At 49.3% G+C, this 24940-nt stretch overlaps 5 protein-coding genes across 5 annotated transcripts; 1 reads left to right on the top strand and 4 right to left on the bottom strand.

Moving 5' to 3' along the window:
* Positions 1 to 733: 733 nt before the first annotated feature.
* On the bottom strand, positions 734 to 1657 carry FSUBG_917 (phosducin; the record flags this gene model as incomplete). The annotated part of the gene is made up of 2 exons (XM_036687653.1): positions 734 to 982; positions 1034 to 1657. The coding sequence occupies 2 exons, from the start codon at positions 1655 to 1657 to the stop codon at positions 734 to 736; spliced, it is 873 nt and encodes a 290-aa protein (XP_036543503.1).
* A 5010-nt stretch (positions 1658 to 6667) lies between these two features.
* On the bottom strand, positions 6668 to 8079 carry FSUBG_918 (guanine nucleotide-binding subunit beta; the record flags this gene model as incomplete). The annotated part of the gene is made up of 5 exons (XM_036687664.1): positions 6668 to 6688; positions 6747 to 6866; positions 6937 to 7026; positions 7079 to 7797; positions 7950 to 8079. 5 exons carry the CDS (start codon positions 8077 to 8079, stop codon positions 6668 to 6670), a joined length of 1080 nt encoding a protein of 359 aa, XP_036543504.1.
* Positions 8080 to 13509: 5430 nt separating this feature from the next.
* FSUBG_919 (dimethylaniline monooxygenase) lies at positions 13510 to 16711 on the top strand (the record flags this gene model as incomplete). The annotated part of the gene is made up of 5 exons (XM_036687675.1): positions 13510 to 13543; positions 13617 to 13817; positions 14055 to 14222; positions 14274 to 15420; positions 15883 to 16711. 5 exons carry the CDS (start codon positions 13510 to 13512, stop codon positions 16709 to 16711), a joined length of 2379 nt encoding a protein of 792 aa, XP_036543505.1.
* Positions 16712 to 17875: 1164 nt separating this feature from the next.
* On the bottom strand, positions 17876 to 19519 carry FSUBG_920 (MAP kinase pathway-interacting Ubc2; the record flags this gene model as incomplete). The annotated part of the gene is made up of 3 exons (XM_036687687.1): positions 17876 to 18921; positions 18985 to 19146; positions 19246 to 19519. The coding sequence occupies 3 exons, from the start codon at positions 19517 to 19519 to the stop codon at positions 17876 to 17878; spliced, it is 1482 nt and encodes a 493-aa protein (XP_036543506.1).
* A 2074-nt stretch (positions 19520 to 21593) lies between these two features.
* On the bottom strand, positions 21594 to 23546 carry FSUBG_921 (serine palmytoyltransferase subunit 2; the record flags this gene model as incomplete). The annotated part of the gene is made up of 1 exon (XM_036687698.1): positions 21594 to 23546. One exon carries the CDS (start codon positions 23544 to 23546, stop codon positions 21594 to 21596), a length of 1953 nt encoding a protein of 650 aa, XP_036543507.1.
* Between the last annotated feature and the right edge of the window lie 1394 nt (positions 23547 to 24940).

The raw sequence follows: 24940 nt of genomic DNA on the forward strand, positions 1-24940 counted from the left end.
TTGGTTGGACCAATCGTCCTATTGTTGCCCTTTCAATGGCACACCTGGTTGGATAATCTGCTCACTCAGGCGTCACAACACCAGATGGCATATATATCAGCTTTATCCAAGGGATAAGCTGATGAAGAATAGGGATCAGAGCCCATCGTTTGGGTAAGCTAACGTCTTGATTTAGGATATTGCTATCCCCGTCCCGTCACTGTTCCTGGCTTACTATGCTTCCATGTATCATCCGATTCTCGGCACACCAGACTAAAAGAGTGGCCTTGCCAAAGTCAAGAAAGGTAGTATAAATGATATATTTATGGGAATTCAATCGCTTTCTCCCATAACGATTAACTTATCCCAAGTACCCCAATGTCTACATGTCCACATAAAGGTAGGAGGGTATCTCTATCTGCATTGCAAAAGTCCAAATTCTATCCAGAAGCTCCAATGTCATTGCATTATGCTCGTGCACTCTTCTCTCAGCTAAGTGAGCTAGGTCCAGTATTCTAGCTCTTCCTCCTGCTGCTACATTCATATTCCAACGAAAAAACGTATTTGCCAATAAAACATAAGAAATTTTAAGCGTGTCTTCCTCTCCGAGGTAGACCTGACGCCATGGTTGGGTATCAAAATCAAAGACATCAACTTGGAGTTATGTCCATGGGAATAGTATAATGATGGTGTGTCGTAGACGTGGCCGCATTAAGGTGGTAAAGGTATAACGAAGATGATATGACCCAGCACATTATAAAATAGTGTGTCTTTGTAGTAGTTGCTTTAATGATGAAGTGCCAAAGGTCTCATCGTCAGGAATCATCTCGATTAGGCCTGTCAAGTTGGCGAACAGGTCACCTTGGTTTCGGTATCCGAGCATAGCGGGCACGGCAGCATTATCAAATTCGATCTCTTCGTAGTGGACCTTGACGAAGTGCACCTCAGGGTTAGTCTTGACAATAGGCATGAGTGCTGACTCGATAGTAGCAGAGACCTCACACTGAACGAGTTAGTATGATGTTGGTTAAAGGAACGGCGGATCAAAGCATACCTCATGATCATACACAAACACGACAACAGTGGTTTCCCTTCCGACCTTCTCAATGGCGTCGAGGTATCCGAGGGCATCGACCTCATCCAATCGGCCGTAGATGCGTACACTGGGACTTGTTCGTCGATTTCTGACAGATCGGCTGGCCTCGCTCTCAAGCTCACGTCGTCGGCTCTCGCGCCACTCGGCAAGGAAGGCCTCCTCGTCGGCATCACTTGCGCTCTTCGCATCGTCATCGCTGCTCTCGGTGTCGCTCTTGACGGGAGTGGGAGCTTCAATGCCAAAGATGCTGTTGCGGGCAGTGCGGACTCGGTGTCGCCACTTGCTCTTGCGGGCAGCCTCGTAGTTTCGCGCATCGGCAATGACTCCCTTGACGCCAGTAGCGCGGCCGCTGTCGAAAGAGACAGGAGGGAGCTTGATCTCAGAGGCGCCAGCGCCGGTGAGGCGATCGACAGTAGGCATGCGCATTGCGTTATCGATCTGGGCGTTACGGAAAACGTCTTCTTCGGAAAGATCTAGTTGGTTCTTGAGATCGGGGTCGTCACGGTCCTCAGGGTGGAGGGTTTCGCGGTATGTGTTCTTGGCGACTAGGTCGTTAAACTCTTCTTGAGCGGCAGTTGACATGACGGGCAGACTTGGAGGGGAGGGGGGAGGTTTAATATGTGTGTGTCTCGCAACAAAGTGTAGGTAAGAGGTGAAGATGGTCAATGCTAGAGCAGCGTCCAGGGCCGAAGTTGGAAACACAAGTGTTGTATCGTTCTGGAAGATGTGGAGAAGGGGGGTTAAGGCGAAATCCGAGTTAGAGAAGACCACGCAAACAGGAGTTTATCGATACAGACAAGGATATGACCAGGAACAGGGCGGTGAGATGAGCGAAAAGCTTGGATCCAAGGGTCAAGACTCAAAAGGTGACGAGGCAGTCCAAGTCTAAGGGGATGGGATCCTCTTTTTCCGAGCTTGGTTTGTTTCAGAATTCGAGTCTTTGGAGAAGGAGGCATGCCATCGACAAGAAACAATAGAGGAACGCGGTCGAGCCACCTGATGATCTGTCCTGGAAACGGTCAGAGGGCGCAAGACTCGGGCGGCGCAGGGATTGAGCGCTCGTTGCAGGGCGCCGAAATAGAAACGCCTTCACTCAATTCGAATGGATATGGAAATGAGTATGACATTTCGGGCAGTTGGTGGATCGCGCACCAATCAGATTGTGGAATAGTAAGCTGAGTCTGGTGATGCTAATACCAACCATAACCTTAAGATGTGCCTTCAAGCAGCCTCTAGAATTATATTAATGCAGATCTCTTGATAGCCACCTCCTCGATCAAGATAGACTCGGTAGAGCACATTCCTCAATAGGTTCTCTGACCGCCCATCAAGATTTCCCTTCATCATTGGGTCTTAAAGTCTTCTGATGCGACGACAATAAGACACAATGGGTGCAGAATGGCTCTTCAAATGCAAGCCACGCGAGTACCTAGTCAGGGGTGGATAGCTCCAGATTAAGCAAGGATCCAGGGTTCACAACGGCTTTTTCTTCACTCAGAGCAAAAGGCTATGTACGTCCTCTGTGTTATTAATCGGCATGGCCGGATATGGATGCTGCGGATGGATGGCAAATGGTCGATGAGGTTGCATTCCGTTCCGGGACGGGTCACCTGGCCCGAGGAGTGAATGGCACTGATTGCTGAAGAAGTCGCTGAAATGAGATTTGATGCGGCAAAGTCGCACCAGTGAGTGCCAACAATCAGAATTATCAGATAGGCTTTTGGGTTGCATTCAGGGGCAAATGCGACAAGTTTATGGCAGAGGAATGCGTTGCTTTGGTCGTTTTGACGATGCGATCTAATGCTAAATCAAGACATGAAGAGACTGCTCATGGTTGGATCACCAGATCATGACCGGATCCAAACTTGAGCTCGTCTGATCTGAGCTTGAAATGCATCAAACAAAGCGCCCAAGGCAACGGAACCACCACATCAAGTTCCATTCTGCGACACTCCAGAAACGGACTCGGCAATGCCACGGCTTGCACGGGTTCCTGACATGAAGTGACAGGCATCAACTTCCAATCAATTGCAGAGTTCCAGCCAATCATAAACAGACATGCTGGGCCACTCTGTTAGATCCCTTAGGAATCCATTAGACAGATGAAGCGTATTTAAGTGGAATCTGCTCCAGTATTGATTGGCTGCTGATCAATTTGCCTGAGGGACTTGTAGCTAGGGCAAGATCTGGTGAGAATTAAAGTACTAATCTGCAATATGCAGTATTAAGAATACTTTAATTAATACTAAAAGCTAGCTACTGTAAGAAGTACCTCTGATACTAGCTGTTTGATTTGCTGACACCCCTGTTGATACGCTTCATCTGTCTAATGGATTCCTAAGGGATATAACATGGGTTTCATCTCCAGGCTGAGCAATACCAACATCAATCGTGGTCGGAGAATTCCTCCCAGGTACACATTCATCATAACATCATTCGCAAGCCATATCAGAATCAAGTCAGGCTCATCAGAAGGTTCTGCCTCCTAAAGACCCGTGCACTCCCAAACGTCGTACTGTGTACGGAGTAGCATAAGCATAAGCATGACCCGGCTTCTTCATCTCCAGGTCCAATTGAGGCTATAGGGCCGCTAGCGTATTCCGCAGTTGTTTCACGATCTCGTTTCAAGCCAGGATATGGATCCAATTGGATACGGTCAAGGAAGTAATAGAAGCCGAGGATGGCGGCACGCGACTCTTTCGACATGGCTGAGTATGACGACTACGATCGTGGCGTCAACACCGAACGTCAAGGCAGGCGGTGACAAAGCTTGGACTTGGAAATGACGGTCAGGCTCTTGGTTGCTTCAGTTGTGAATCACGACCTGAGGATGCAATGAATGAATGCATTGTTGTTTGTGTTGCCAAAACAATGCAAAGAGTCATAGCAGCCAACAGCGGTGAATTTTCGCCTGGTACTTTCCGTCAAAGCATTGTTTACATCTCGAAGTGACTTTCGAATCTTGAAAGTCATTCATGCCTCGATCTTTGACATCACGGATCTTGTGCTTGACGCGTTGGTTTGACAGCTCAGATCGGCCAACCTCACTCACTGTTGTAAAATAAGCAAAGATATCGGCCAAGGTAACCTTCTCCCAGCTACTGATGGTCACCTAGCGTGGTTCCAAATCCTTCTAATGCACATCATCACAAGCAATGACCATACCACTCTTATTTCCCCAGACCCAGCCTCTTCAGTAACATCATGGCATGGCCAAGGCTGACTGACTCATGTGAGGCACAATCAATGGCAGTTTGCTGTCAGAACCTTATGCCACCGCTACTTTATTCATAGTAGAAGGTAGCTCCGTGTTGGCTGCAGCTGTCACGAGAACTTCAAATGTCATAAATTACAAGGTGTTGCTGGATAGGTAGGTAATCTATGCTTCGGCTTCCCCGAAGCCTTCTAGAACGATAACCGTCACTTAGGGCCTTGTTTCTGATTGCACTTTGATCAATAGGCTTTAGCATTGATCAGTTCCTGACACACGTCACAACTATTATGCCCCGAACTACAACAGTTCAGCTTCACTATACTATTAGCCTCGCCCGCACCGCCAACAAGCCATCGCATAGTGTCCAATGCGTTCACGGCATGCCTTTTTCCAAGTTCACCAACAGTGTATCACGGCGACCACGAGAACCCTCGGGCCATTGTCAGACCTGGGCTTTGTGATACCATCCTTTGACAACACATCTCGTCTATATCCCGTGACGCATCGTCCTACGTGGAGTATCTATCTTGGTTGTCGTGTTCTCTTTCTGGCTCTGAGTACGTCATGGCTGATTCCACCTTGTTTCTGCCTCGTCAAGTATTGTGCTGGGATGCCTTAGTTCTACTTGACTGTCGTAACTGGTGACAGAGGAACAAGTCGCTCCTTTACTGCCGTGGATTTCGTCAGACTGACTATACTATCGTATCAATGCCCGTAAGTTTGTTCAGTCCTGTTCTTCGGTAGCCCAGGTATATATGACAATATTTGTGAAAGTCCTCTCCAACTTGGTTTTGATATCTGAGGACAGGCGGGAACCATTTTTACAATCTCCCCTTGATTTCTATGACTTTTCCAGTTTTAGATCTAAAGCGGTGGAAGTACTGATAGTCAACGAGTGCGCGCCGTCACTCGAGTTGTCTTGACTCTCATCAAACTGTATTGTCAACGCACTTGGAGGAGACAGTAACACAATGACCAGAGCCTTTCTGTTATATAAGTGTCGGTTGGCCTAATTCCCCGAGACGGCCTTACCCATGTGTTACCGGTTCTAGACGAGCACCAAACACCTTTCGTTAGTAACGATGTCCTACAGACAATGAGAACCTCATCGTATCATTCATCAGACACCTTATGGAGTTCATTTAAAGGAAGCCGCCATCCAATGTCACAAACTAGCAGATCCTCGGTCCCGTAGGATCATCAGAAGCCTGTAGATGATGCTTACTCATGCCTGATATCATAAACCAATTTCCACAAATATGCCTCGTCTCCCGACAAGACAAACAGGATAAGTGTGGAACGTTGACGGAAAACCTTATTAGAATGTCTATTTCGTCCCTTCTACTGCACCTACGTATCGTCTCTAGTAGCCGCCGGACTTAACACACACGTCTGGCAGCAAGTACACTATACAATTGAGACGCTTGTCTCTCTTATTGGTGATCATGTTCCACTAAGCTCTCCTTGTCAAAGCCCGCCCATTGGTTATAACTGTCGGAAGCAACAGTGGCGAGATATCAAGAGCGATGCCGAACAGGTGTGACATCAATATGCCATTGTCCGAACTTGCCATAAGCCTCTGGCCACCCTTTGCCATTACGGATTCGATAAACGTTGTATTTGGATGTTCCTTGCTCATCGAGATCAGTGGTCCACTCGGAGTTTTCAAGCTCGCGCACCGCCGAGACTCAGGCTTCAAGTTGACACGGCAATGGGAACGTTGGCAAGATTCGCAATGGCAGGAGAAAACGCGTATAGTTTTGAAACATCATGATGTATTATCTCGAGGTCTGAAATTTTTGCTCGGTATAGCCGTCAACTCCCGTGGATTCCCCTCATATAAAATCGTCCCCCACGGCATCGCAGATCTTGGCTCCTTGAATTATTCATTTTGCAGTAGAAACGGCCCGGAACCGAGAGACATGTGCCGTCGAGTCGATACGCATACAAAGGGCAACTGAACAGAGGAAACCCATCCAATAATACAACCACCCATTACTAACAACCCGCGTTGTGTCAGAAAAGGGGAAACTATGGTGCAGAGAATTTTGCAGGTGCGAGAAAAAACAAGAAACGGGGAAACAATAAATAGGGAATAATGAAAAGGAGGTATCGCATCAGCCAGTGTATTTTCTTCCCCAAATCCACCACGAATAATCGAGTCCGGCTGGGGAAAGTCGTCGGTAGGGGTATGTGTTAAAGGTAAGGTGCGGTTCGTCACGTCGTCCTGCATTCGCTAGTAGTCGCAATCAAGGTAGGCGTCCTTGGATTTCGGATTCGATGGGCAATATAATCGTTCGAACACAGATGGTATAGTCGCCGTGGCACGTACTGGCATTTATATATCCAGACAAAAGGTTCATAGTCGCAAGGAACAATTAGTATGCCCAGATTTTAAGCTAATGTTGTCAGTCATTTTGCTCTTGGGGCACGGTCTTGTCGTTGACAGAAACTTACCAGAGAATCCCAAGATCCTGTGCACAAGCTTGTGCCATCGTTGCTTACGCCCAAGCAGCTGACACGGTTCTCGTGACCAACGAGAGAGCCAACCTTCTCGCCTCGAGTAATGTCCCAAACCTAATAGTTTTCTTAGCTTACGAGTTCCAGAGATGACGAGCTTGTAACTACAAGCAGAAATATGCCTTACCTTGCACTCAAAGTCATCGTAACCAGCGAAAAGAAGACGGCCTGATACAGATGTAGCCACTGAGGTGATACCGCAGAGAATAGACTCGGACTGTCAACCGCGTTAGTCAAGTGAAGAACCAATTGGCCAAGTCCACACTTACTCCGTAGAGGTTAAGTTCGCGATCCGCGCGGATATCGAAGAGACGGCAAGTAGCATCATCAGATCCGGTCACGAAAGAGTGGCCGTCAGGGAAGAATTGGATCGCGTTAATATCGGACTCGTGGCCAGCGAAGGTCTGGACGGCCTTTCCAGCGCGAATATCCCAAAGCTTAGCGAAAGCATCACAAGCACCAGAGATGAAGGTGTTTTGATTGGTAGGGTTGAGGCTGATGCTCATCACATCACCAAGATGATCAGCAAACTCAGTAACCTTCTGGCCCGTCTCAATATCCCACTTCATACAGGTCATGTCACCAGAGGATGTTAGGATACTGCGGTCATTGATGAATCGACAGCAGGAAAGATAACCGGCGTGACCAGAAAGCTCACGAGCAACACGAGTAGGGCCATCGCGTTGCTGGTTCAAGTTGTAGATGGAGCAGATGTTGTCGAGACCACCGCAAGCCACAAAGTTACCACTAGGGGCATAGGCGCAAGTCATAACCCAGGAGGAGCGGAGGGGAATGGCGTGGACCTTGTTGGTGGTGTAAGCGTCCCAAATAATGAGCTTGCCATCTTGAGAAGCAGAAACCAGGTGCCTCCTATCGGTCGACCAGTGCATGGCGTAAATCTTAGCCAAGTGACCCTTCAGTGTTCGCTTGGCCTTCATAAGCTGGTTCTTGGGAATAGGCTCATGAGCCTGTTGTGCGACAGCGCGAACTAAACAATTGAGAAGGACCAGGTCAGCATTGATTCATAGGCTAAAACGTTATGTTGACAAGACGCGTGTTGATAAATATCATTGTTGATAGTCATCGTTGTTTCGTTTCCGAGGGGATTTCGAGGCGACTAGGCAATCGGGAAGCACGTACGAGTGGTGTCGGCGAGATCATCCTTCTTCCTCTTAATTCGGTCCTTCAGAGTTTCGGCTTCGCGACGAGCCTGCTGAATTCGCGACTGCATAGCCTCGGGGGAGACATCACTGTTGCCTTGGGAGTTCATCGTGATCGACCAGTCAACTTTCGTTGTCGGATGGTTTTACGCGCGACAGGAGGTGAGATTGGACGATCTCCGAGGGCCAAGGAGCGGTGTCGAGAGATGAATCGAGAAAGGCGGCGACGATACTCAGATTCAAGTCGAGCTCAGGTCGAGCAGCTGAAAAGAGCGACTTTCGAGGAGAGAAATTGACGACGGGCGAAAACAGGAGCTCGGCCGGCTGAGGTTGGTGGATGGATAGAAATGGGCGAAATGCAATGCAAATGCAAGTGGAGAGGGAAAAGGCCGGAGGAGAGAGAGGAGCTGGAGGAGAGAGGAGAGACGAGGATTCTTAGTGGTAGGGGCCTTTAGGGGGGAGGGAATGTGAGCTACGGACCCGACTTAGTACCTACAGATGGGACTACCTGCAAGTAGGTACAACCAGTACATACAAGTAGGTCCAGGCAGGGGGGCGTGTGCTTCCATTTGAGTGGGTAATCCCAACCTGAGTGAGTGAATGAGTGAGAGTGGACGAGTGGGCGCGGGCTCGACTTGGCCAGTGGCAGCGGCAGTAGCAGCGGCAACAATAACATAATGTCCGCAGACAGATTAATGGCCTGGGTACTTTAAGCAAGCTTCAATTGGTAAGGTAAATCGAATGCACATACCTTATTCAGGCACGGTTCGGTACGGATACAGATTACGGCCGAATGCTACCTCGAGGTACTGTACTAACAGGTAACTGCTAGAGTTAGCACAGTACAGTAAGTATCTTAGGTAGAGTACCACCTAGGTGGCCACTGAAGTTCAGAAGGATGAAGGATAGGTAAGGTAGGTAGCTAGCCCTCCACTGGGGCAGTATCGAACTTGCTCCTCGTCTTGTTCCTAAGGTAGGGGTAGACATATACTGTAAATTCGATGGCAATCAAGTTGATTCAATCGTAACCGTCATCATCTTCGTTGCCCGTAATCCAATTCTTAACAGCCTCATAGAGTTTACCAGCTGACCACAACGCCAGTAGCCTTTTCAGTATGTCTCAGTCGACTCCAGGTTCATCCGTTTTCAGGTACACAAGACTCTGGGGATTTATCCACCAAGCATCAAGTACCCCCTCAACCTAGGTACCAAAAAAGCCCCGCCATCAATTTACAGTGGGTGCTTTCTGCTGCACGAACCTGCAGCTAGAAAGAACCCTGGCGGCCGTCGCCGTCGCCCCGACCCTTTTTGTCCACTCCATCCAATCCGACCTCCCTCTCCAGCTCAAGCTCAATTCATCCACTCACCCAAACACCATCAACTTTATGTACCGCACCACAACTTCCACTATCTACATCATCAAATTAGCCAAATATTCGAATCAATCGACTTTAAATCTCCGAACATACTGCCATGAGAATTCCTCGGAGGGAGACCCTGTCAGAGCAATGCTTCTATCTGGCCACACAACAATGAGACCCATTGGTCGTTCCCGTTGCCCTACAAGTTGCAAGCACAACAGCGATTCGAGATAAACCAGCCCCTGACCTCGTCCTAGCCATCGCCAATTGAGCCCACCCAAGCTTCCAGCAGAAGCTCATCCCGTCCACTGAGCGGCCGAGACAAGGTCGTCCTGGCAGCAAACAGGGCTAGAGCCTCGCCCCAGAGCGGAGGACCTTAACCCGAGCTGGGTAGGTGGAGGACTCGAAGGCGCACCACCGAAGCCAGATTACTACCCAGATTGTGTCCACTGCATGCGTCCGCTTGCTAAAACTGCATCCACCAGAGCCACTGAGGTGATCTCCCGCCAAATTTGACCATCTTCGATACCTCAATGTTATCCGTCCAAGCAATGACAGCCAGCAGTTGTATCACTATCAAAAGTAGGCTGTACTCCGTACAATCTCTCATAGTACTCGGGCAAACTTGAACTCCAGGTCTTTTCCTCATCCCCAAACACGCAGCAAAGGCCCTGGCTCGCCGTCAATCTCTCCGCTAATGGACGATTTCTTGGTTTCTGGAACTGCACCCTTCAGGGGAAGCAGCTCGTGTCTGTTTTCATTTACATGGATGATTAGCAAATCACAGTTCACCTTGAGTAGTTAGTAGCTGCTGGTAGCTCGGGCCCAGCCAAGACAACCCAGAGCCCGCGCTACTCGTTGCCATCCAAGAGATGATCTTTCGCTTCGCTTCAGAGGAAGTAGCAGCTAGTCCAAGAGTACCAACTCCGCCCATAACCATTTCCAAACCTGCCATGAGCTGGTTTCTGACCCACGAAATTTGGGCCTCGTCGACTCCACCAAGATAATTTAAACACTTGGTGGCTCGTTTGCCCTGTACCAGAGAACCTCCCAGGAGGGAGTTTCAGTGCCTCTGTTGCTGGGGCTATAAGTCAGTAGGCGAAAGGCCCTTGCAACGAGCACCTTCATAATCAATCTGACATACACGGCTAGCACGATTCACGATCCCACGTAGCTGGAATGGGAAGAAACGATTTCTTGCCCTGTTGGTTTTTGCTAGGTGACCAATACCCTTCCCCCATGGATGCTCCAAAACTTCGAATTGGCTTCCATTCCCTCACAGGGCTCTCAGATGTGTAAGTTGGGACCAGAATTCTGATATATGTCAGGTGAGAATCCCCAATTGTTGAAGATTTTCGGTGACGATCTCATTTGAGACAACATTGAGACAAGACACACTAAGACTCAAACTTCATCAACTCGAAGGGGATGGTTTCAATCTATCTCAAGGGCTTGTGCACCTTCCATGATGATGTGTCTTTTCCATTCTGCAAATCAATGCAGGTCATCCCTATATTTCACCGAACTTGGAGCAATTTGTGTCGTTTTCGTCAGAAGGGGAACATGTCGATTCAATATCCTGCATGGATCAAACAATGCTGCAAGCAAACCGGGGAACCGATGGATCCGGAACACTTTGTGGGCCCGAGCGTCTAGTCGAGCTCCGATGAACCCTGGCTTCTTGCAGAACGCAGAGCAGAGCAGGCCTATTCAGCAGTGAACTGAAATTCGGATCCTGTTGGCATCAGAACTGTTGTTGTCGCTTTTGGTCGCGTCCTGGTTGTCGATCAACCTTCTACTGGAGACGCTCAGATAAAAGAATGTCGCTATTCACATACAGTATGTCTGGCGCTACCCAGGATCGAATCGTTGATAGAACTACTCCTTTAGCCTGTGACACCAACGCCCACACGCGCCTATATCCGTCGACCACTCTGTACTCGTACGACTGCCATTCTGTGGCTCAAACTGGAGGTAGATGCAGGCAGCCGGCATCTGTCCAACATTCAAGTCCTAACACGGAGTTTACGCTCTTTCAAAGTTTCACATACAGTCCTATATGACATACGCATATATACGGCAAGGCGCCCAGACTCGAGTGCAACCAGATTCTGGGTTTGTTCTCGAACGGCAGTTGCTCACCATGACAGTGACATTCTGTTCTTATTACCGGATTGCCTCTGGCCAAGTACTCGTGCCTCGTTCTGTCACTATTCGTCAAGCATATTGGCGCATCGTCACCTCATGTACCCTGTGGCTTGAGGATTTACATGGCTCTTGTCTACTTAGTTTTTGCTACTTGACCTGCTTGATCAGTGACGACTCTGATCAGTGCAAAATATCAACGGCTTCAAGAGGCTCCAGCGCAATTTACTGCGACCCCGGGATATCCACTTGGGTCCGTTACCGCGCTTGACAGGCCCCTGCAAGCCTGCATCCATGTATGTATGTATATGTAAAGTGAGGTCAACCCCCAGTCCCTGACCTATTCCTAGTCCGGCCAAGGATAATGAACGATGATGCCCCTTGATCAACTTTGCTCAGGGGTTTATTCGTTATTTAACTTTTGGGATCTCTGTATCGAATGGGTCTAGTCCATCGATTTGCAGCAGTATTCTTCCGGTTAACATCCAGGCCCCATGTCTGCTGTGGTTAACATCATCACTAGCAATTTCGGTTACATATCCACGTACGGACCAGAGCAGGGTCCCTGTTATGAGGTGCTGCCAGATGTCAGACCAAGATTCGCAAAGACAGGCAACACCAATAATAAGTGAAGTTTTATATACATACATACTTGTTCCCTTGATCCATTTAGCCATCCCATTCCCGTCATTACAACCAGCCACTTTCGTAGTTCTCACCCAATGTGGTTTGCCGTGACTCCTACTCTATCATCCATCCTATACTCGGCCATGAGTCGAGTAGTTATCTGGAGCCAGCCGGCTTGGCATCCCCTACTATGACCAACTACGGGTACAATACTCATCGGCAGGACATCTCTTACCGAAGCCACATTCATTTGACAAATTGGAGAGCTTCGAGCGTTGACCTCCGTATCCTCCCCAGTGCACGACTCATGTCATACCTCCGCTTATTTCCTATTCAGACTCTCGTGCGTGCAGCCATGGGTGGTGGGTAGTTTTGATTGTCAAAAATAGGCTCCGTTCTCTATGCAACATACCTATCGTATGTGGTTACCTACCCAGAGATGTATCATCGTGTTGCTTTCAATGAAACGACGACTATATATGTATGCATCAATAGAACATCTGTGATATGGCGTTGTTAAGTCGGATGTGTTGTTTTATTCTTGCAGTCGCAAATTCTTTCTGTTGAGCTGGTGATATTGCAGCCATGACTCAGGAACCATGAACCCTGCAGCAACACCCTCAACTGGATGAATATGTGCTTTGACGCAACCATATGCGCAATACAACACCGGTTGTAATTCTAGTTAGCCAATACAGTTCGATTGGATCAATAAGAAACTCTGAGTTTGAGCTAGAAGGTGTAACTTACCTTGAGTCTTTATGACTGACGGACAGCAGATCTGGTGTGGTGAGGTCCACGGCTCATCAGCTGCACGCATCAATGAATGCACTACCCTATACAACCCCGTACTACCTATTCTATGATTAAGCAACAAGACTTATACGACGACGAATCTTATCATGAGAATAGGCATGATTTATTTATAGTGGACCAGAATATTTCAATGTCTATAAATCACAGCTTTTATTGCCTTGTGTTGTTGAGTACTGCGTCCACCAGCATGGGAAACTCATAGTTATTCAAAAGTATGAACTCTTGATACAATGCTAATACGCTAAATAATACAGCCAACGAGCGTCTGGACCAGTTATCCGACTGTTCACAGCGCTGAAGACATAGAGTCCTTGAAAGTATGGCATTCGAGAAATGCACATCTCTAGCAACTAGGACGCCACGAACCTGCAGCATCTTGCATATCTGGCTGTGTATGTAATACGAACAACCATGCAATGCAACAAATGGCACAGCGGCGTAAGCTGACTCACATATCTTGCCATGCCTCGGACTTGAGGAGGAGCTGAACATATGATAAAGATGCCCAGCCCCAAAAGACACCTGAATTTTGCTGATTTGTCTCCATCGCCTCTTGTAAAACAGTTGTGAACCGACCAGAGCATGTTGGCAATGGAAACTCTGGACGTGGCAGTTGTTGGAGCAGGTAAGAAAATGGCTTCCAAATCGATTGAGACATCAAGGAACTCGCAAAAAGACCGCAAGCTTACATGCATCAGGTTGGGCTGGGCTGGCTGCGGCCAAGACTCGCCATCAGTTACACCCTGAAGAATCTCTGGCGGTCTTGGATTCAGCTGCTACGCTTGGTGGCACTTGGGCGAAACATCGCCTCTATACAGGCCTGAAAACCAACAACATGTTGGGTACCTACCAGTACCCTGATTTCCCCATGGACACGGAAACCTATGGTGTCAAGCCAGGTCAGCATATTCCTGGCCAGATAGTGCACAGGTACCTGGAGACGTATGCTCGACATTTTAATATATATGATAAGATCCGATTTGAGCACAAAGTCGAGACGGCAGAGCACCAAGAAAACGGCGGTTGGGTTCTAACGGTAAGGGACATCAAAGTTGGTGATCATATCAAGATCAAGGCTAGAAGACTGGTTCTCGCGACGGGCCTCACTTAAGAACCCTTTCTACCGACCTTCCAAGGCCAGGAAGACTTCGGAGTTCCCATATTTCATGCAAAAGACCTACGCAATCATGAGGACACATATGAAACAGCCAAATCAGTGACAGTATTCGGAGGAACAAAGTCAGCTTGGGATATGGTGTATCTATATGCCACCAAAGGCATTCGAGTGGACTGGGTCATTCGAGGTTAGTAATACCGAAAGGGCACAGCCAAGTGACTTTAATGACTTCCTACAGAATCTGGCCATGGCCCTGCTTGGAATGCTCCTCCTTATGTCACGCCTCTCAAGAAGTGGCTCGAGAAACTCGCCCATATAAGAATGTTAACGTGGTTCAGTCCGTGCAGTTGGGGTGCAGCAGATGGTTACGTCAAGACTCGCAACTTCTACCATGGAACATTCATTGGAAGAGCTATTGTTGATAAGTTCTGGAGTATCCTTGGAAATGACGTTATTACGCTCAACAAATACGACTCTCACCCGGAGACGGCCAAGCTCAAGCCCTGGTCTAATGCCATGTTTGTGGCGACGAGTATAGGAATTCTCAACTACGAGAAGGACTTTTTCGAAGTTGTCAAGGAAGGGCTGGCCAAGATACATATTGCTAATATCGAACGGGTGAGCAAGCAAACAGTGCACCTGTCTGACAGCACAACATTACATACGGATGTGCTGTGCTGTGCAACGGGTTGGAAACATGTTCCCCCTATCAGATTCCTACCAGAAGGGATTACTGAGGATATTGGGATGCCTCATACGCCTTCAAAAGATTCGTTCCCTTATGCATCACTCCTGGACCAAGTCGATAAAGAGATCTTCAGCAAGTTCCCTCGCCTAAAGGACCAGCCCATACAGAAGGTGCAAAATAGCAAGTATCATACATTGCTAGAGGACAAAGGTCTCTCTAGTAATGATGATATCACGCCATCGACAGAGCTGACACCGTATACGCTATATCACTTCATCATCCCGCCGTCAAGCCAGTATCTCAAGACCCGAGATATTGCTTTCGTGGGGATGATAGTCAACTTCAGCAACCCCATAGTTTCCCATGTCCAATCGCTATGGATGAACGCCTTCTTCGATGATATGATTCCATCTCTCCCTCGGAACCCTTCACCAGAGTTTGTATCTCGATTCCAATACGAGGCAGTGCTTCATAGTCGGTTCGGAAAATGGAGATACCCGGGTGGTTTTGGCCACAGCTTTCCAGACTTTGTGTTTGATGCTGTTCCGTATGTGGACCTGCTGCTCAAGGACTTGGGTCTACCGATATATAGGAAGAATGGCATATTTGCTGAGATGACAGATCCATATGGGCCAGAGGACTATACGACAGTTGTGGATGAGTGGAAGGCAAAGCAACTTGAGCCAGAAGCCCCATGGTATCAATGGATACACGCGCTCGCTTATTGAAGGATGCTAAAAGAACGTCAGATTAGTTTAGCTTCTGTGTAGAATTCTTTCTGTAAACGGAACATTGCTTGATTGTGCTGACTCCTTGATGCTTCTCATGATTAGGCAGCAGCACGTTCTTAGTTAGTCACTCACTCAACTTATATGGCCAAGGCAAGGTAGAGTTGGACTCGTCCATTTTCTCATCATAGAAAGTCCAACTTCTCCCTGAATATCTTGACTCAAATCGTGAATCTTCTATAGGCAATCAGAGCCCAAAAAGAAAATATGCCTGACACTATTGATTTGACCGGCTCATCACCATATATGCCACGTCAAACAAGAAGTTCAAGTCGGGCACTCTCTTCAACTACAGCATCTTCAAGAAAGGATCAGACAACAGACGCTTCCTCTCACAAACCAAACATAGAAACTATATCGTCTTTATCCAGCCTCGGACTCTCCAAAGAACAACACGATGCCCTCATCTCCAAACGTAACTGGCTGACTTCTCACACCATTCCTATCCCCCGAGATGCCTTCCGAACTTTCATCTCAAGTCCAAAGGGATGTCATACACTTGATGCAACATTTGTCTTTGCTCAGTCAGAGGCTGGGACTGCAGTCTGCATCTCGCCCGATGGTATCCTCCTCACATGTGCACACTGCGTCGCAGAAGAGCCCTCTGAGCTCACAGCTAATACGTCGTACGTCCTCTTATCACCCACTGGGAAGGTTGTTACAGCGAAAGTGGTAGCTTGGGATCCAATACGTGATCTCGCTTTACTTCAGATCGACAAAGCCGAACTTCTTCGCCGGCCGTTTCCCTTTGCCCGTATCGCAACCTCGCCTCCCAAGTTCAACGCTAAACTGCTATGCATCGGCCATCCGGGCTCCGAAGACTTCGAGGCTGAACGCAGTGGTGTAAAGACAGGGTACGACCTGCTCGTTCTCACCGAGGGCACTTTTCGTGGCCTGGATAAGAACCAAGATCCGCAGGATAACAGTGACATCGGCGCTCTTAAGCATACCTGCTGGACGTACTGGGGACATAGCGGTGCAGGATTGTTTGATCGGAAGACGGGGGCGTTAGTAGGCGTGCATTCGAGCTGGGATGACAAGACATGCATGAGGAGGGGAGTGCCATTGGAAGCGGTGGCTGCCTTCGTTGAAGAGGCTGAAGCGAGCCAGAGGGAAGACCTTACAGAGGAATGGCGATGGTATGTGAGGTGGGAGCCAGAACCTACCACTACCTATGCCCAGGGCTTGATATTGGAATAAGAAATGTGCTCGCAAGAGGGACCATGAAAGAAAGACATGCTCGTTGTCTATCAACTTCAACTTTAACTTGAAAGAGATTACTCTTGGTCTGCTCCACACAAGAGTCTGTCTGTCTGTCTGTCTGTTGTCACAAAGCTCTAACATCATGTCCAACTCTCATCAACCGCCAGCATAAGCTCTGCTCTCATGCAAGGCAGTGTCCACAAGATCCGACTGTCAAAGATTCTGGCTCCTTTACCCTAACACTGTTTGTACATTGACCTGACCTGACATGACCCGATCCAACCCGTGCTTCTCGCCCATCATTACCAACCCTTCCTCCATGTTCTGTTCTGTTCTGTACCGTGCTGTGCTGTGCTGTGCTACGCTGAAATTAAGATGCAAGCCCCCCAAAAATAGAACGACGATGAGCATTCCCGCCGCTTGTTGCAGAATAACACCCAACGTTAGTCGACTTTTCAAACGCCGTAACCCGCAATGTCCCCATGATGAATTTGATGAAAAACAAAGGCTGCATTGCATGCATGTCCGTGGCTTGATCGTTCACTTCCACAGCAACGTACGTACGTACGTCCTGCCTCCATGAGCAAACATCCCTTTGACAAAAGCAAATATGTAGGTAGGTAGCTTCGAGTGGAACCAGCCGAGGAACCGAGTTGCTCTAAGCTCTCCTCTCCCTCCGGTCGGAAATCTTCAGTTGCCCAGCCCTGCAACTCTCTGAACCCTGGTCTTCAAACAAGCCTCCCCCTCTTAGTGTCCGAATCTATCAATAATGTGATTCAGCCCAAGACAAACGCGGGAAGGCCAGAGCACTGTCTGGCGTTCTGCCCCATAATAGCCCATGGCTGGTGTTTCAGGTTCACCACCTCAGCTCAGAAACGCTGACCCACTGAAACAAACATCACCAAACGTCATGCAGACACCTCTACAGGGTTGACTTTGCCGACTCTTGCCTTGTCCCATTTCCAAGAAACGCTTCTAGACCTTGGTCCAGCATCGTGCGGCCTTGTAGGTGGTGGTTTGTGCCGACCCTGCATGTCTGGCGTACAGTATGTGTCTCGTGCTCACCACTCGAATGGGCTCGGGTTTCGGTAGGCGCCGTCCGATGCTCTGTGTTTGGGTCGTTGAGAAACTCCACCACGAGGCACCGATTCCGAGTAGAGTCTAGATGATGCCTCCTGGGGGATCGTAGCCTGTTGGAGCCCCTCTTGAGGTGCTGCCCAGCCCTGCGCTTCCTGGCTCTCCATCTAAGGGTGCTGTTGTTGTCTTTCGTAGCATAAACATGGGTTTCTTGCCCTCCTTGTCCAGTTGCTTAAACAGAATCAATGGCTTCTCCTCAAGACCCAGACAACGTTCCTGATCACCGTACACAATATAGAGAGCATACTGGTCCCATGGAGCGTTGATCTGGTACTTTTTTAGTGCAGCAGGAAGAACCTTGTAGCAAGGATCTTCCATACTGACACGGAAAGACTTGAAGATCTCGACTGAAGCATTGCTCTGACTGGGTGTATCAGGTACAGGGGTTTCTCGTCGGCGGGGCGGCCCTTGCGGTGCCTTTTCGCGGGAGGCATAGACTGCGTTGGCGTGACCTTCGTCGTTGAAGGTGGTTCGTGTGGAGGGTGTCGGTGCTTCACTGCGGTAGGATCGAGAGGCGAGGGTCGTAGCGGACATGTGGGTCTGAGGAGATGTCGGGGAGGGTATGTTGGGTGAGGGATACGAAGGGGAGGACGAGCCCTGGCCACCTCCGTTCATAGCTGCAAGATGGGAAGACGATAGGACAGCTCGCTCTGCAGCACTTGCGGGGTCCAGCGCAGTCTCCGCTATTGACCTTTCGTGCGTAGATTGAGTGGGTGATGCATTCTTCGGTGTAGCTCCGATAAGAATCTTGCGGGTAGAATATTGTCGCTTGACTGAGCTTCCAGATTGACTCGAGCCTGGGGGTGGTGTCGGTGCGGGGGGCGATATGGTTGTTTCGTAGCCGTAGGCCTGCTGGCTGTTACCACTCAGGTTGGGCAATGGTTGCTGCGCATCCTTGACCAAGCGCAAGGCCGGGAGCATATCCTCTCGCAATCGTCTGAAATCTTCTGTCATTCGTCGCAGATCCTGTTCGAGTAGGTTCATGCGTTCATCGCGGAGACGGAATTGTTCGACGAGATGTTTGATGTCCTTGATAGTTGCGGTAGCATATTGCGCTTCGGCGTCGGCGGCTGCAGGGGTTACATGTTAGAATCAGGCCAGCCCACCCGAGAGGGGAAACGGAGATAACGTACATAGGGGTAGGTAATGGTCGCTCTCAATGGGGACATCTTGAGCCTTTTTGACATCATATACGCTTTTGAGGATCGTTAGACGATGTCCCACGCTAGCAATGCCCATGCTCTTGAGATCGTCATGTTGTAACGCTACCAGGGCCTCGCCAACAATCTCGTTTTCTGCAGGTAATCAAATGTTAGCTATCCCAATAATTCCTCCAATGTCTGCAGCACCACCTGTCGAGGAGATGAGATGGCATGCTTTGGGTTAAGACGCACCTATAAAGCGATCGGCATACTGTTGAAGACCAATGGTGCCAATGAAATCAGCACATTCCTCAACGGTCCATTCGGTGATGATGGTTTCTGGGAGACGGTCGGCGCTGCTGCGGTGGCCGTATGTAGTAGGAGTATGCTCTGCAGAGGTTGAGAGCTCGGAGTCTATGGGGGAATGTTCAGAGTTAGTGATAGGAGAGTGGTCGCCCATGCTTCGCTCGTATTCGTCGTCGGCGTCGGACTCGGCGTAAGCTGTGCCACCATCGAAGCTCATCATCCTGAAGACTATGAAAGAACAGTCGCCAACAACGGAGGCGGGGGCTGAGACGAAAGACTAATTCGGGCGACCGTGGTGGTGGTTGTGATGCCGCAAACAGACAGATGCGCTTGATCGGGCACCGTCAGATAGAAAGAGAGAAGACGAGCGTTGGCGAAGGACAGTCGGTCGAATGCTTCCAGGTCTTTCATTCAAATCGTGGTCGGAACGTCATAAAAAGAGAAGCGATGCTCAGGAGTAGGAGGTGGTAGACGTCAGGGTCGAGGAAGTGAGCGCAGCCTGGAGGACGATTGGATTGGATTGGAGTGGATTGAATGCAAGAACAAATGGAGTGGACGAATAGACTAGAAGATAGAATGGGCTGAGGAAAGGTATGCATGTAATGGGAAAAACCGAGCCGATCCCAAGAGAATAAGTAGACCCAAGCCGAGACGCCTCGAGGGGAACAAATACCGTAGAAACGTCAATAGAAAAGAGCCTAGAAAATAGAAAGAGTCGGAGGTAGCCAGAGGAGAAGAAGGCGGCTGGTGGTGGTGATGATGACGGGGTGTTTGTGTCTTTGTCTAAGGTCTTGTCTTGTCTTGTCTTGCTCGCTCTTGGTCCTAGTCCTGGCCCCGGCCTAATCCCAGTCCCAGTCCCAGTCCCAGTCCAGGTCTTGCTTGTGCTGTGTTGTGCTGTGCTGTGCTCTCGCTCGCTCGCTCGTGGAAGCGCTTGGGGGTGGAAAGGAAGAGGAGGTCCTCCACTCCGAGTCGCCTACGGCCTATTGAAATGGCAGCTGTCTTAAGGTACCCAGTACCTGAGCTAGCAGGTCATCGTAGGCCCCTCCGAGCCCTATACAGATGTACTCCGTACCTATCTCATGACCTGGCCGTTCGCTTGGTGGACCTCGCGGTCGGCCTGGGAGGGACTTTGAAAGCTGGTCCTCCACTGAGAACACGGCTTGACTCCCGTCCCGCTCCACTGACAGCATCCCCCGGTAGGTACCCCGGCCAGGGCCCCTCACCACTAAATAAGTATCAAGCCTGGCTGCCGCTGCTGCAGCCCGTTAACCAGCCCAACCATTCCATTATTCGACCCTCCAATGCACGTCTTGAATCAGCCATTGGATGGTTTCTATACCTCTTCAGTAAACAAACAATCCAAAGTTAATGCCGTTCTTGGACGACTTCTCTGTCTTGAGTTGTAGTGCGCGTTTAGGAAAGTCTTGGGCGTTGACACAAAACACAATCTAAGCCTGGCAAGTCACTCACTGAAATGTATTGACCTCCTGGTCCACTCAATCAACCTCAGTTTGTCTCTCCTTCAAACACCATTGGGCCGTCAACACCAGGGAAACCATTCAAGATGCAAGTTTACGGATGGGATGGCTAGGAGGCTCACTCAAGCCACATCTCGAGTGACAGTCCGAGGTATTCTAAGGAAACATTTTGCGTTTGAGACCGAGCCTCCAGCATTCCCGTTCAACAGTGAGGGAATTGACCTTGTAATGATGCTATAGACCCCTTGGAGATTAGCAAACTTCCGAGCCCAGGTAGTTTAACGAATATAGCTTTCATAAAAGTTGAGAGAACATGCCTTGGTTACCCATGAGTATATGGAGCTGTTTATCAATGTTCACCGAGCATACGAATTGAGATCTTCATGTATACGTTTTTTTTTTTTGATTAGTTGAAGCAAATCTATACTGCTTCAGATCTATATTTGCCGACTAACAATTACTCTATATGCTATACTCATCCAAGCCTTGAGACTTAGGTTGGTAGAGTGAGTCTTGCTCATGATTCCTATTCCCAACATGGCCCATTACCTCAACACGCCTTCAACTCCATTATTCCGTTCCAAAAAAAGAAGAAAAAAAGCCCCCCACTTGCATGAGAATTGGGGGCAAAAGGGCGACAGCCGCATGGCTAGCCGCCAAGAAGAACAGGGCATTAAACGTCGTGCAACGTCGCATTCCTTCACAGGATGTATCTATGAAAAGCGTCAAACACCACTCAGACGACCTCCGAGTACATGAGTGATTATAAAGATGTATCAAACACCAGAAACAAAATTTGATTAAGAGGCCGAGATATTAGCGTAGGGGAATCTTTGAATCCTGGACACCGTGTTGTACAACGTCTTCCAGGTTCCAACGGGGGGCCTGAAGGGGGATTCTGTTTTCCTTTCTCCATTCATTTTCGTTCTTGGGGTCAACACCCTCGGGAAGATGCTCCAGTCCGCCTGCCACACCGGTCGAGAACTTGATCTGCAGGATGTCACCGACTTCGTCGCAGGCAGCCAACAGACGGTCAAGATCCTCCTTGTTGTGGGCGGCAGAAACACAGAAACGGGCACGAGAGCTGATGAGTGGGGTCGCAGGATATCCAACAACGACGACGGAGATTTTTCGTCGAAGCATCTCGTGACTGAACGCAGGGAGCTTGGCAGGATGGTAGAGCATGACAGGAATGATAGGAGAGTCATCGTGGCCATAGACAATAAGGCCAAGACGCTTAAGTCCAAGACGAAGGTAACGAGAGTTGAAGGCAATGCGCTGGAGACGCTCCTCACCTTGGCCAGGGCACAGCTCGCCAGTAATGAGTTTCAGGGAAGCCAAAATTTGCATGAGCACACAAGGAGCAGGAGTTTCGCCATACTGAGTAGCGGCGTTGGAGCTCTTGAGCTTGTCGATGATATGTTTCTCGGCTGCGATGTAACCACCGTTGGCACCAAAAGATTTTGTCAGAGTTCCCATAAGAATATCAACTTCGGAGGGGTCAATGCCAAAGTAGTCGCAAACACCACGACCGCGGGGGCCCAGAGCACCGACAGAGTGAGCCTCATCAACGAACAGATAGAACTTGTACTTGTTCTTCAGAGCAAGAATACCGGGGAGATCACACATGGTACCCTCCATAGAGTAGAGACCTTCGACGACGACCAGAATCTTCTTCCAAGGACGGTGGGTGCGGGGTTGACCTTGGGAAATAGCTTCGCGAACAACACGTTCCAGATCGGCCATATCATTGTGCTTGAAGCTCTGAATAACGGCACCAGAAAGACGAGCACCAACACGGATGGAGGCGTGGTTGAGTTCATCGGAAATGATCAGACAACCCTTGGAGACAAGAGCGGGGAAGGAGCTCGAATTTGTGACATAACCCATAGAGAAAACCATAGAAGCGGGCTTGCCAACAAATTCGGCAACCTCACGCTCGACCTCAAGAGCAAGATCGGAAGTACCAGCAGCACCACGGGGGCTGCAGAAGCTGATTCCGTACTGCTTGACGCACGCTTCCACAGCGTCGGCACAAGGACCTTCAGACTGGGCAAAACCAAGATAGTTGTACGAACTCATGTTGAGAGTCTCAGTGTAGGTGCCAGTATATTGATAGGTGCGGTTGAAGTCGTCGGACTTGCGGTCCATGAGTGTGATGAAGCGTCCGGGGACGCCAGTGGTAGGGCGAGCGAAGCAATCATCCAGGCGCATCTTGAGACGTCTGACATAGAAATTGTCGAAATCGCTGTTGAGAGCTGCATAGCCGTTGCTGGCTTTGAGGGCGCGATAGTGCTTGGGATTTCCGAAACGCTTGCCAAAGAAGTCGCGAATATGACCCAGAACGATCAGGATGAGGTAGCTGATGTAAGTGGTGAGAATGAAATAGTAAGGAGGCTCATCCTCGACAGGGGCCTGGAGAGGCTCTCCATGAGACTGGCTGGTGTAGCGATGGCTTGGGTGGAGGAGAGGGCCAAACTGAGCGTCGGCACGCTTCTGACGGTCGATCTCCTCGGCCGACTTAGGCTGGAAGAGAGTGGTTGTTGAGGCATCGATGCTGTTGGAATCGCCAGGGCTCGCGGTTGAGAGAGAGATGGTAGGCAGACCGGGAGAAGGAGAGAATCCAGTAGCAGCGGCTTGGTTCTGCTGTACAGCGGCAAGGGCCTGCTGGGCACCAGTGGACTTGGGGCTACTGGAGAAGAAGTTGGTGATGCGGTTGCCTTTTGAGGTAGAGGGGCGCCTCTCGCCCGACTTGACGGGTTGAGACATGGAGGGTGAGGATGAGAAAGGATTAAGCCGACGGGGCATGTCTCCTGGCATAGGTACAGGCGCGTTGGATTGTTGAAGGCGCGAACGCAAGGGAGGCTAGGTCGCGAATAGTCGAAGGAGGGTAGAGCACCCAATTGTAATCAGAAGGACAGAAGGTCGAGGATCTAAGGGCCAGGAGCGAGCGTCAGTGGATGTGCGAAACCTAACAATCGATTCGAGGCGATTCGCCGTAAATCATATTCTGCCGATAGGAGGTTTGTTTGTGATGAACCCAATTGCTGTTCAGGGCGAATGAAGATAAGCGAAGCAGGAAAGAAAACAAGACCAACGTGCACCGCGATCAAGAACAAGCTGCAACACAAGCAATGGAGACAAAGATGTTGTTGAGTTGAGCTGGGGCTGATACACGGTACAACAGATGTTGATGAGGAAGAATTATGAAATTAATAAAAAGAGGTGACCATTGGGTTTAAAGTTGAATTGGAGCGCTGTGCAGTAGGTACATACTGCGCGTACCGTAGGTGGTGTGGTACGTGGTCCAGGAGGCACAGGGGGGCGCAGGAGGTGGCGTCGAATCAAACTTGGAAAGTGAAGATCCGCCCACTGCAAATTGCCTGTGGGCCCTTGAACTCGAGTAGCGGGGCCAGCCGTGGTCCAGCCAAGAATCGCTTAAGAAACACCAGGCAGATGATAATGATGGATGAAGAGAAAATGATATCGATTCTTCAGTAATGTGAAAGATCACTTACCCAGCCACTATTCATCAACAGAGCAATTGCTATGCTGCTCTTCCAATTTCAATTACCGAGACGAGTGTTGCCGTTCCAAGGAAGAACCTGAGAGATCGATCCAAGCTCAAATCGATCAGGCCGCAACGCAAGGGCGTATGATCGAGCACTGGTCGTGTCGATGACTTGATACGGCGGTCAAGCGGGATCGATACTGCTAAAGAGTACTGATCGAGAACAACAAGGCGAATTGATGCTCGAGAGGTGATTAACCAGCCTTGGGTTTAGCTGGCAGATGAATACTTGCTTCTTAGAATAAATGGTATTAGTCGGCGGACTCTCTCGATCACTCGGCCGAAGCCTGTCTGCCAGTGGACGACGAAGCAGAACAACGACCTAACAAGCAGCAAGAGTGATAATGAAAAGAGAAGAGAGAGCTGACAGAGGCAGGGAGCAACTGGTTATTATTCGACCCGATCTACCGTACAGCACACCACGAGAACAGAAGCAAGAAGAAAACTGAACTGCGGAGTCAGCGGGACAACGGGATGTGCATTGAAAAACATGGAATGAAAAGTCCAGGTTTTCCGCTCCACGGGAAACAGCGGGTACCAGCACCAACTATCCGTAGTACTGGGTACCTGAGTTCAAGGTGATGGTTCTAAG

Source organism: Fusarium subglutinans (genome assembly GCF_013396075.1).
Source record: "Fusarium subglutinans strain NRRL 66333 chromosome Unknown NRRL66333_c0000004, whole genome shotgun sequence".
Lineage (NCBI taxonomy): Eukaryota > Fungi > Ascomycota > Sordariomycetes > Hypocreales > Nectriaceae > Fusarium > Fusarium subglutinans.